The sequence below is a fragment of the Canis aureus genome, chromosome 21, assembly GCF_053574225.1.
Source record: "Canis aureus isolate CA01 chromosome 21, VMU_Caureus_v.1.0, whole genome shotgun sequence".
Taxonomy (NCBI): domain Eukaryota; kingdom Metazoa; phylum Chordata; class Mammalia; order Carnivora; family Canidae; genus Canis; species Canis aureus.
The window spans coordinates 23,817,362-23,830,755 of record NC_135631.1 but is presented as its reverse complement, the minus strand read 5'-3'; the positions used below and the strand labels follow the sequence as shown (position 1 = coordinate 23,830,755).

Genomic DNA, 13,394 nt, shown 5'->3' with positions numbered 1-13,394 from the left:
CACATGCTTGAGTCAGTCTATGTGAGTTTGAACACTGGTTCTATCAATTTTTAGCTGTGCCATCTCATGTATGTATAACTTCTCTGCACCTCTGGGTACTGTATTAACCACATATTAGGACTGATATGAGAAATAAATGAGATAATATATGTAAAAGTTTCAAGGAAAACCACAGCATGTAAAGTGACATTCAGGGCCCTTTTACCGGGCTTTTCCTTTCTCTCTTTCTTTTTTAGCATTATGAAGCCAAAAAAGGCAGGCAGATGTATGCTAGAATACAGGCTGCTCCTAGCGAGCATTTCTAGTGTGAGACAGATGGAAGTAAACTAGAGGCACCTTGGCTGAATTTTCCAGCTGTGAATGGATTCTCTGGTTATATACACAAAATATAATAAAGTGACTATCACAGGTAAATTTCTGAAAAGCAACTACTTTAGCAAAGGAGGATTGCTTTTATTATAGATAGGCAGCATAATGCATAATGTAGCTTTCTCCCTGTCTGGATGGGTAGAGGATAAACAATCAACATCAGCAGGGGAAACAAAGTCAGCTCAGGTTCTGAAACAGGGAAATGTGATTAAGAGATCCTCTATGCTGAAGGCCAACTGGGCTAGAACCCCACTTCTGTATAACAAACAGTCCTGACATCTCCATTCCATGCCACAAGTATCAGAGTCATGTTCTTTGGCTTCTAGCTAGGTCTTCTGAAATGAAGACAATGCAAAAACCAAACCAATAATTTGCAGAGGACAAAAGAAACCTAAGTGTATCATTGACTTAGTTCCTTTTTATGTTTACAAACTAAGTTGTCAAGAAGAGAAATGTAGTATCTAAGAATATATGGTTATTACTGGGGAAGGGGAGAGTACCTAGTATATAGCCCAAAGAAATTTTTTTTTAAGGAAACAAAATTGAGAAGATTTTTAAAAAATACATTTGATTACAGAATCTAAGGCAGATTCTTTCCATTCCATATGTAATATAAGACTATTCCTTCACACAACGTTAGCTCAAAAACCTGGGTGGGGAACAAGGGAAAGAAAGGCTTGTGTTTACAGGGAAATAAAAACAGCTTACACAGAGGCAACGAGGTTGAATGACTAGCCTAAGGTCACACAGTCAGTCTCAGGCAGACCAAGAATAGAAGGTAGGTCCGCTGACTCTCCTTGAGCTCCTCCTACTCCTTCAGAACTCACTGCCTGTTTGATCACAGAATCAGCATGGGTCAGATTCACACTGATCTCAGCAGGAGCTTTCTGCCTGAATAAGAGCCAGCTCTGAGGATGAAAAATTCTACAGAAGTCCCAAATATGGTTGTTACTATTAAAAAGCCATTTTCCTCTAAGTTAAAAAAAAATCACAGAAAATCTCAATAGCAAATCAAGATTTAATATTGATCTTGCTCCTTTTTTCCTCTGAGCACAAGAGTTTCAGGGTCCTTCCCCCCCGACTTCCTCCCACTACAAAACAGCTTCGAGGCAGCAGATCCTACTGCCACCCCCTCTCCTCGAATATATATTACTTCTCAGCAGGCTCCGGCAGGAGTTGAGGAGCCAATCTGTGAGGGAGTGAACACAAGATCTCCCATAATAGCACAGAGAAGACAGAAAATTGCTGCCAAAAGTGTAAATTGCTTTTTTTTTTTTTTTTTTTTTTGTGCTTGGAAAAAAAAAATCACTCTGGGCTTCAAAGACACCGTCTTAAAAGATGACTCCATGGTGGTTAATATCCATGTTCTACACATTAGGATTTTTGCTCCTCCACACCTCCACGAATGCTTGCCATCTATGTAACTGTAGCACGGATTTGAAGAGTAAACCACCAAAGGGCAGGGGCAGCAGGAAGGGAATTCTGCAGGGTCAAAGGAAGGCCTGGCTGCCTGCTCCCAAGGGAGTCTGAAAGTACTCCGTTAGCTGCTGACCCTGAAAGAGCACTTTGTGAGGGGGAGATGAAGAAATACCCCTTTATAATGACAGAGGCTACAGAGAGGAGAGGGAGCTTGCAGAAAACAGAGGCCCTAGCAATTTAATGTCAAAGTGAGACCTCCCAGATTAGAGGAATAAGACCAAAGTGATCCTCTGAGGTGTATGCATATGAATCCTCCTGGCTTTCTTTCAGGGTCACGGAGAGAGATGCACTGGCCGATGAGGGCAGATAAGGGCAGATAGTTCAAGTGATGGTAGAAGGCATGAACCCTGAAGCCAGACTAGATTCAAATCCTAGCTCTGCTACTTACTGGCTCTGTGATCTAGGGCAAGTTAATCTTTCTGAGCATTAATTTCCTCATTACAAATGGGATAATAACTACATCATAAGCTTTACATGAGGACTAAATGAAAATAGATATAAAGCATTGTATACAATAAACCTTCAGTAAGTGATAGCTATGATTACTATGGTTATTAATTAGCAGGACAACTACACAATAAAATTCAGGGCCAGGAACAGACATGACCAATAGCACAATACTGGGATGTCTCACTTCAAATGGCTTGGGGAGTCAGAACCAAAAGGAGGAAAGAAAGCAGAGAGGCCCTGGCTGGTAGGAAGGGAGGACACAAGCTCTATCACAGGCAAATTCATGTCCATGGGACAGGGGTTTCCCTTTGTTCTTTCCTTTGTTCTTGTGGAGAGTGGCTGGAATCTAGTCTCCCTGGACTTCCATGCAGATGGTGGAGAAGTGGCTGAGATGGAAAGAATGACAGCAAAGGAGACACGGGTATAATAATCCAAGAGACCTGGATAGAGAGTTTTCTGATTCATTTTTCTTCCATCCCCTGTGCAGGCACACCCACACTTCCCTTCTATCTCCTTTACACATCAAACTCTAATTCAATATTGTCAGAAATACAGAAACCTCTGGAACAAAACTCTGGCTTATTGAAATGGGAAAACGTGGATCTTAAATGAGAGAAATTTCAGATCAAAGGCAATCTGCCCTGAAGTGTTAATTGGAATTAACTGAGCCAAATGGTAGTTCAACACAAACTAAGAATGGAACCAACAAATACAAAGTTTAAAAAGAAAATCTGACTCCATCGAATTCTTTCTGTCAAATTCAAAGATGCTCTTCATTGTACCAAAGGGTTCATTGTATCAAAATGAGGGTTCTGCAATTCCTGGTCCAACAGAATCCCTGCTGACATCCACGATAGCCTGGTGCGAGGGAGACAGCTTGACATCGTGGTTGCTAGTAAAAAGAACTCTATGCTTCACGACTATCTTGTCAAAATGACATGAAGGTATCTGCAATTAAACTTTAAAACTAGCATCTTCTACTAAATAGTATCTTTGACATGAGTTAATCTCTTCATAAGGTCCCTGTATTATTCTACTCAACATGACTCAGACATGTAACTATAAAGACAAGTGTGCTCATTCTCATCAGGTTCCTCCAAGCCACATTTCCATCTGCTAAGGTGTTTCATTATATTGGTCGTCTCTAAACGCTCTTTCTGGGTAAGAAGGTCTAGGGCTCTGCTTGGCTTCGATTTTAAGGAAATTTGGAGTCTCTCGAAACCAAAAGTCTGTGCAAAATGGTAAAAACCTGGTCAATGACTAGAGAAGATGCGGATTTAGGCTCCCATCATCACTACTTAGTCTAACTAGTCTTCCATGCTCTGGTGTTAATCTACTTCCAATTCAGGCAGGCAGAGGAGACTCCTAAAATGCCAATCTACTCAGGTTAATTCCTGTTTGCAATTCTTTAATACTTTCCAACTGCTGGCAAATTAGAGCTCAAACACCTTAGAAGGTCTGTAAGGCCCTAAATGATCTAGATTCTTTCTTCCCTCCACTCTCCTCTTGTCTAGAGCTTTTACAACACAAGCTGTCCCCTCTACCTAGAACCCTACACCCTGCCCCACCTTTGCCTGCCTTCCCATCCTTCAGGGCCCTGTTTATATACAACCTTTTCTGATAAGCCTTCCCTTATCCTCCAAGACTGACTTAGGAGCCTTCCTAAAGCAGCCAAAACTTCCCTTAATTATATCACTTGTCCCACAGTATAAGGACCCGGTGATTGTTTGTTTATTCTACAAGGACAAGAACCACATCTGTCTTAGTTATTACTATATGCCCAGTGTATAGCACAGTGCCTGACACACAGCAGGTCATAAGAAAAGAAAGGAAGGCAGTGGAGGGAAGGAGAGAGGGAGGAAAGAAATGAACCACAACTCGGAGAGAGCCTGTCCTGAGAATGGCTGGAAGATGAGATTCAAGAAATTTCCTGAGGCTCTGCAGTTCTAAAGTAGGATGCCTATGGCTTTAGCCACAATAGACAAGGAGCTAAGGCTGAGAACCACAGTTCCCAAGGTAGAGAAGCACCAGGAGATGCTGATGTGGGATAATATTTGGCACCAAGAAATGGACAGAGGGTGTGGGGATGGAGAAGGAAAAAAAAAGAAACTTTATTTGTTGGTTTATAAATAAAACCTAGAAAGAACTGAATTTTGGTTCCAGTAAGGTAACCGTGGACAATTCATGTACTTTCTTTCAATGAGAATTTGAACTTGGTAAGTGATTTTCAAACTGAGTTCTAAGAAACCCTAGGTTTCTGCAGAAGCTCCTCAGGGTCTATTGGATTGAACAGAGAAGACTTACCAGTGAATGTGGCCCCCAACTTTACTCAGAGTAAAACTCTTTGTATATTGAGGTTCTATCTAAAGCTCATTTAAAAGGGCGGGGGGGGGGCGGCATTTCTCCTAAAGCTAATGCTTAAATGGCAATGGCCTAAATGAACTCTCTGATACCTCCAAGCTTGAATAGTCCTTGATCCTAGGTGACACAGGGGACCCACGTGGACGTGTTACTTTACTTTGTACAAATGCCCCTTGATTGTGTTGACAACAAAGCTGCAGCATCTCCTAGAGCCTGTTCTCACTGAGCAGCATGACAGAAAAGGTAAGGAAACCAAACTCCAGGTTTACTCCAAGGCTGAGGCAATAATGAAATATACTTTTAAATGTGATGGTGTGGGCAGTCCCGGTGGCTCAGCAGTTTAGCGCTGCCTTCGGCCCTGGACATGATCCTGGAGACCTGGGATCAAGTCCCACATCGGGCTCCCTACGTGGAGCCTGCCTCTCCGTCTGCCTGTACCTGTGCCTCTGCCTCTCTCTCTCCCTCTCTCTGTGTCTTTCATGATTAAATAAATAAAATCTTAAAAAAAAATGTGATGTGATAGAGAAGCATCTTTTTTTTTTTCCTAAACAAAGTTAGGAAACATAATATCTATGACCTAGGATTCGAGGTATCAGTGGTGTCTCAAGTCAGAAACAAAGAATATTGGATCCAAAGCCCATTAAAAAAAAAAAAAGCAATCCAATTCCAATCAAGAAAGAACAATGCAAAAGTTTATCTAGGCGGTCCACCTGATAGCCTAATTACCATTCATATATACTGCCTACTCTTCTTAACAAGGTATTCTTAAGTTACTGTCATTACATACTTTAAAGTCTACCTTTATCTGAAGGTTACAGGCAGGAAATGGCACAGATGGGGAGGGAGATGGGAATCTTACAAAATAAGATTTTCAAAGCCCTGGCTTAAGATGTTGATCCCTTTTCTGCACTGTTCTTTGGCTGTCCATATTTCATGGAGCATTAAAAGGCCACAAATGTCACTCTACTTCAATTCTGAGAACAGACAAGCAGCAATAATGTGATCTTACCTGGGTCCTTCCTCGTCACTCTGAAAGAAACAGAAAGAAACAGCATTAGAAATCAGCATTGGTAGAGACAGATTTAGACTTCTTTCTTTTCCCTCTCCTCACGCAACCTGAAGGCAAGGCTCGTGCATTTCCTTTAACAGAGACAAACCAGCAGATGTCTAAGGGCTAAAACAAGGGCTAACATAATCCTATGCTCGAACTGCCCAGCGGAGATGAACTGATAATTTGCCTTTGCAAGCAGTTAAGTGAATGTACAGACCTAGGAGGCCTAAATAATAGCCTTGCCTTTTTATTTGTATGGCTGGCAGTATTTAGTTCTGAGCAAACTGAGAGCCCAAAATAGCAGCAGGTCTTAGGCAAAAGCTGACCAGCTCCAAAAGTATCAAGCTGTTTCCTTCAAAGACTCATTTCTGCCTTGGTCTAGCATTTTTCTCTTCAAACATGAACATAGCAACTTTAATATAGGGCACACTGTGGTAGAAAGGGCACTGAACTGGGACTCAGAAAATTGGGATTCTAGTCCAAGCTCTGTTATTTATTAACTATGTGCCCTTGGGCAAGCTAATTAATTAATCTGAACCTTGGTTTTCTCCTTTATAAAAGGGGAGCTCTGGCATTTGATGATCTACAACATCCCTCAGCCCAACACTGGCTTTTCACTCCTTCTCATTCACCGTCTACAGAAACAATGCGTAAGGGTTATCTGTCCAGGTATAGCATGCTCCAAACCTAACTTCACCAGTGACCAGAGCAGAGTCCTTTGACTCTCTTCTTGTGATCACACAAAAGTTTTCAAAAGACTCTCAAGCCTTTTCCAAGGGACCTCACTTGTCCTTTTGGTGACGTGGCTATTTACATCCTTCTCTTTAGCCATTCAGGATTGGTCTCAATAGAGAATGCAGCACCTAGTTGTGAACTCCCTAGTGCACCTATCAGATTGACTGATTGTTCCTATTGGTATAAAGGAATGAACTCTGGAGTCAGACACTCAAGGTTCAAATCTTGACTCCATCAAGTTAACTTGCTGTGTTACCCTAGTCAAGTTACTTTGCCTCATTTAACTTCAATTTCCTACTCTGTAAAATAGGGGTAATAACTGTCCCTGTATCATAGGATGAGTGGGAAGATTAAACGAATCACTATGTATAGACATCAAGGACAGTGCCTAAGACACAGGATGCACCTAATAACGGTATCAGTAACAATTCAGTATGATACGCTACTACAGGTGGGCACTGAAGGTAAAAGATAATGATCTAACCTAGGAACTCCCATTCAGGAGCAGGGAAACAGAAAGAGATAGAAAACGAATTATGTTAAGGGCTCTACCAAAGATGTAAGGAAAATGTTTGAGAGTCATAAGGGAAGTGAAAAACATGGCCTCTTTTGGAGAAGGGGAAGGGAGGGCTTCACAGAAGGTGACGTTTATGTTGGAATTTGAAGGATAAGCAGGATTTTCCCAGTTTGGCAACAGAAGATGAGTGGGAAGGGCACTGGACTAGCAAAAGCAAAGACACAGCAATAAAATGTATATATATGTATATATATGTATATATATTTTAAAGGAATTTTGAGTGTGATGATACTAGAGAATGGTGATGTGCTTATGTGTGTCTTGGGCAGGAGATGTGGTGAATAGGGCAGTGGAGTGGGATTGGAGGGTTGGTAGGGCAACTGAGGTAAAAAGATTGCCAGGGCAAAGCCTGAAAGGACATCTGTATCCAGGAAGGTGATTTAAATCAGATTATACACTGGAGGCTGGATAAGGAGGGCAGTTAGCAGAATATTCAGGATTTGCAGTACTGTTCAGGTTGCTAATCATCCACAGTCCAATGAGAGAGAAGTGGGGCAGTGGTGGAAGGAGGTATAGGGATGGAGGGAGCTTTCTTTGCATTTTGATCGACTGCTGTGTCTTATGGGAACTATAATCTAGTAAGAAAAAATTCACACAATTTAAATTTAATATGAGTTACATAACTATCAGTGACTTAATTAAACCTCAACACAAGTTTTCAATTATCTTTGGATGTTCAAACATAATTGTCTAGGACAATCTTATGGAAAAAAGTATCCAAACTTTCTTCCGTGATTCAGAGTGAGTCCTCACAACCATGTATCTTGGCACAGTGGTTAAGAGATAGACTTTCTGACTTCAAGAAACATGGCTTCAAATTTGGGTTCATCAGTTCCACCAATGAAGCTTTTGGCAATTTGCCTTAACTTTTCCAAGGTTCAGTTTCCTGATCTATACCATGGAGATCCTAATTCTTACCTTACAGGGTGGCAATACAAATTAAAATAAATGAGAAAATATGTAAGACACTAAGCGAATGTCTGGCACATTATGAGTGTTCAACAAATGGTGCTCAGTTTTGTATTTTCCCTGAATTAACTAATAACATCTGTAGGGAGTGAGGATGGACAGAGAAGAGGGGACACAAGACTCTGCTGAACATTCATCCATTTCTGCAGCTTATAGATATGTGGCTTTTCAGAAGCAACAGTCACTATCATAAAGCACGGGGGAAGACCAGGGTGAGAATTTCAACTGTTGAAGGATTGAATAAATGAATGAGAGAACAAACAGACATACATATGGCAACTCTGAATAGGTCAGTAGATACTCAGAAGAGTGCTAATCTTCCTCGTAAAAGATGTGAATGCTATTCCCTACTATTCTGAAAGCCTAGCTAATTCCCATCTGTTCTTTAAGATCAAGCCTCACTTGGAAATTTTTTCTCACTGACAGACCGAGTAGAGTAATCCTTTTCTGCCCTGCACATCTGTATGGCTCACACTTCTTGACTGGTTCTTAGAGCAGAAAACCAAGTGATAGCACCATACAGTGTCTCCCTCTTTGGATTTCAACTCCTTGAGAACAGAAACTGTGTATTGTTAATCTCTTTATTCACTGCATCTTACACAGCACAAGGCACATAATTAATAATTATTCAAAAGTGGAAAGGAGGGAAGGCAAGATATATGTAGGATTTAATATTAATTTCTACCTCCCATTATGAATGAATCTTGGTTTCAGAGAATATTAGAACTGAAAGTTTGCTAAACACCAGTTTCTATTTATATGACTTGTTATGATTAAGCAATGCTCTCAAATCCCTCCATCAAATATCAATGCTCTTGGTTGGTAGGCTATATTCTAGTACCTACCATCTTGCTTCTACTTCCACCAGTTGAAATGTATGTTCACCAAGAACCAAACAATTTTGTTTCTAAGGCTGCTTAAATCATTTGAGGTTGTAATTATGATAATATATTTTATTAAATAACAAGAAGTGAATGCAAGAGAGAACCACTGCTTCTATGAAAACTAAGCTGAAAGTTTCCAAAGCATTCAATAAAGATAAGTTACTTAAAAACTGATGTCAACTTTGATATAGGTGAGACATATGCAAAATATTAGAAAAAATAAAGTATAAAAGTCTAGGATTCCACATTCAGTTTGCTTCGAATATTATCCTGAAATTGGACCATATAAACACTACAGTATGGATGTGGTTTATGCCAGAAGCATAATATTCCACTCCAAATGGCAAACCGGTATCCTCAAAAAGGCCTTGAGTCAAAAATCAAAGAAATATGCAGATACATATTTCACGTTTAAAATAAATGTTTAGGGTACACATGTATCATTTTTAATAATTTGCTCATTTGAACTTTTTCTAAAATTATCTCATGTAGTTCAGTACTCTTTTCTCAAAACTAGAGAAGTACTCATGATATGCAAATAAAAGTAGAGACACACCATTTTTTAGTACTTGACTTTGGCAAGGAGGTTTATAAAATTCAGGCAAAAAAATGAGAGACTGTCAAAACTGGTGATGAAAATGTACACTGATATAACTGTTCTGTGGGCAGTTTACAAATATGTACAAGAGCCTAAAAACAGTCCATACCTTTGACTCAGTAATTACTTATAAACAAAAGCATGTGCTATAATGTAATAAATGGTAGTAAGGTAGTTGGAAATGCAGTAAAAGTGAAGTTTGTGTCATTGATTCAGGATTCATACATTATGTTGATGAAGAATTTCTGGTAATATGAGGTAAATTTAAAATATAATGTTAAGAAAATATAGCATGAGAGGATGAAGATGTTAACTAATCTTACTGTGGTAATCATTTTGCAATATATATGTGTATCAAAATCATCACACTGTACACTTTAAACTTACATATATGCCAATTTTATCTCAATAAAGCTGGGGAAAAAATGTACGCAAAAAAGAAAAAAAAAAGAAAAAATACCCTGTTATAACTAAATTTGTTCACTTTCTGCTCTGTCTAGAAGTTTTTAACATTCTATAATAAATAAGAAGGAAATAATTTTATATAGTTATTTGAAGACGAGAAAGACCACACATCTCATTAGACCTGTGGGAACGGTACCAAACTCTTTCTGTATGCTATATTCTAAAAGAGGACCCCAAAATATTAAAAACACATTTTTAAAAAGAAATGTCACCAGGAAATCTTGTAATCTCTGGACTTCTTCAACTAGAAGCTCTGTGATTCTACTTGGCCTAATCAAATTCATCTGTACTGAAGATTTCTTAAAACAGACACTGTGTTAATGGACTGGTTTTAGATTGATCTTCATAAATCAAAGGCAATAGCACTTGAGCAAGTAGACTATTTATAATTTTTGTTTTTAACAGCTTTATTGAAGTATAATTTATAATACCATAAAATTACTTGTTTTGAGTATATATTCAATGACTTTAAATTTATAGTTATACAACTATTATCACAAACTTGCTTAAAAACTGTATGTATACAGATATAAAATTGTATTTTCCTGAACTTCTTTAGAAGCATATGATTGTTTAAAATTATAACTGTCTTGCAGTGTTTATAACATATATAGATTTTCTACATGACAACTATAATGTAAAGGACATAAAGAGTGTTAATTGGCTTATATGGTTTCAAGTATCTATGTTTTATGTGAAATGGTGCTATATTAATTTTAAGTAGACAGAAAATTTAAGGACTTATATATATGTTATATATATTACATCTATTCCAATATACATATATTATAATCCCCATAGAAACCATTACAAAATAAGAACAAAGTAATAGAGCTAAAAGGCCAAAAAAAATATTAAAATGGAATTCAAATAACTGTTTCAAAAGTCCAAAAGAAGGCAAGAAAAGACAAGAGGAATAGAAATACATGAAGAAATAGAAAACAAATCATAAAACAGCTGACCTAAATTCAACCATATTAATAATAACAGTAAATGTTAACGGGCTGCACACTTCAATTAAAAGGCAGAGATTATCAGAATGGATAGAAGAATAGGACACAGCCATATGTTGCCTAGGAGAGAGACACTTTAACAACAGATAGACCAAAAACAAATTGATGGGGACACACCATGAGAACAGTAAGTGTAAGACTAGATTGGCTCTACTAACGTTAGATAACATAGACAGGAAGACAATATTATCAGATAAAAAGAGGGACTTTCATAATGATTTAAAGGTTCAGTTCATTAGAAAGACTAACAATCATAAGTATATATTTGCTTAAAGATATTTTCAAGATATGTAAAAGTTGATAGAATTAAAGAGAGAGATAATTCCTTAATCATCCTTAGAAATCTAACCTCTTGACAGTTGACAGAACTGTCAACACAAAGATCAGTAAAATCATAAGTTATTTGAATACCTAATTGATACTTAATAGGACACTACACCCCAAACTATAAAATAGGTGCACATATGCATTTACCAAGATAGACCATATGGTGGGTGATAAAACAAGTCTCAAACAAGTTAAAAACTTGAAACCATTCAAAACACATTCTCTGATCACAATGGAAAAAATTAGTAATGAGTAATAGTATGACATGTAGGAAAATCCTTATTATATGGAAACTCAACCAGACGCAAATAATCAATGAGTAAAGAAAAGAAATCACAAAGTAAATAAATAATATTTCAAACGGAATGACAGTGAAAATAAAACATAGCCAAAGTTTAGGATTCAACTAAAGCAGTGCTTAGAGAGAAAAGTATAGTTTTGAAAGCTAACATAAAAAGTAGTAAAATCAGGCAGCCCAGGTGGCTCAGTGGTTTAGTGCCGCCTTCAGCCCAGGGCCTGATCCTGGAGACCCTGGGATCAAGTCCCATGTCAGGCTCCCTGCATGGAGCTTGCTTCTCCCTCTGCCTTTGTTTCTGCCATGGACAGAAACTGTCTCTCATGAATAAATAAATAAAATCTTAAAAAAAAAAAAAGTAGTAAAATCAATGATCTATATAAAGCTAGAAGAATGAGTAAATTCAAAATAAGCAGAAAAAAAGGAAATAAGAGTAGATATAAACAAAATAGAAAACACAGAATAAAATTATCAAATGAAAAAGTTCTTTAACAAAATTAATAGTAATTAGACTGATCAAAGAAAAAAGGAGAAAATCACAAATTATCAGTTCAGAAATAGAAAGATAGGTTATCGTTAGAGATGTTACAGTTAAAAAAATCACAAGAAAACAGTATGAACAACTTTACACTAAAAACTACAACTTAGGGATCCCTGGGTGGCGCAGCGGTTTGGCGCCTGCCTTTGGCCCAGGGCGCAATCCTGGAGACCCGGGATCAAATCCCACGTCGGGCTCCCGGTGCATGGAGCCTGCTTCTCCCTCTGCCTATGTCTCTGCCTCTCTCTCTCTCTGAGTGACTATCATAAATAAATAAAAATTAAAAAAATAAATAAATAAAAAAAATTAAAAAAAATTTAAAAAAAATAAAAACTACAACTTAAATGAAAACAACAAATTCTTTGAAAATTACAACACAAATTTAAGCAAATATACAATTTAAATACAACACAAGTTAAAATTTAAATAAACATGAGATCAAACAAAATCTGATAGCCTTATTAAAGAAATTAACTTGGTTATCAAAAACCCTCACATAAACTCCAGGACAGATGATTTTGCTGATAAATGCTGCCAAATATTTATAGGAGAAACAACACCAATTGTACATAAACTTTCAGAAAATAGGTGAGGAGGGAATAGTTCTCAGCTTGTTTTCTGAGGCCAGCTAACCCTAATACCAAAGCCTGACAATGATGTTATAAAAATATTAAAATTACTTGGGATGCCTGGGTGGCTCAGTGGTTGAGCATCTTCCTTTGGCTCAGGATCTGATCCTGGAGTCTTAGGATCCAGTCCAGCATCCAGCTCTCTGCAGGGAGCCTGCTTCTCCCTCTGCCTATGGCTCTGCCTCTCTCTGTTTCTCATGAATAAATAAATAAAATCTTAAAATATATATGTATATATATTTTATTATATATTTATTTTATATATATATGCATATATATATAAAATTACAGATGAATATCCCCCATTGAACACAGACCTAAAAATCTTTTTTAAAAAATTAATGAACTGAGGGGCACCGGGGTGGCTCAATAAGTTAAATGTCTGCCTTCAGTTCAGGTGATGATCCTCAGGTCCTGGGGTACTGGGATGGAGCCCCTTATGGGCAGGCTCCCTGCTCAATGGGGAGTCTACTTTTTACCCTCTGCTCCTCCACCTATCCGCTCCTGCTCTCTCTCTTTCTCCCTAGCTTGCTCTGTCTTAAATAACATCTTTTAAAAAATTTTAAAAATAAAATAAAAAATTAATGAATTAAACCCAGATTATATATCTTGACAAAGTGGGAGTTTATCTTAAGAATGCAAGGTTGATTTAAC

At 37.8% G+C, this 13,394-nt stretch overlaps 1 protein-coding gene across 2 annotated transcripts in view; it reads right to left on the bottom strand.

Annotated features, from left to right (window-relative positions):
- TRIM44 (tripartite motif containing 44) overlaps positions 1-13,394 on the bottom strand; it is a 109,018-nt gene that overhangs the window by 46,119 nt on the left and 49,505 nt on the right. For both annotated transcript variants that reach the window (XM_077863612.1, XM_077863611.1), the window contains exon 4: positions 5,669-5,688. In XM_077863612.1, the coding sequence (XP_077719738.1) occupies positions 5,669-5,688 (20 nt within the window). The remainder of the gene's footprint in view (positions 1-5,668; positions 5,689-13,394) is intronic.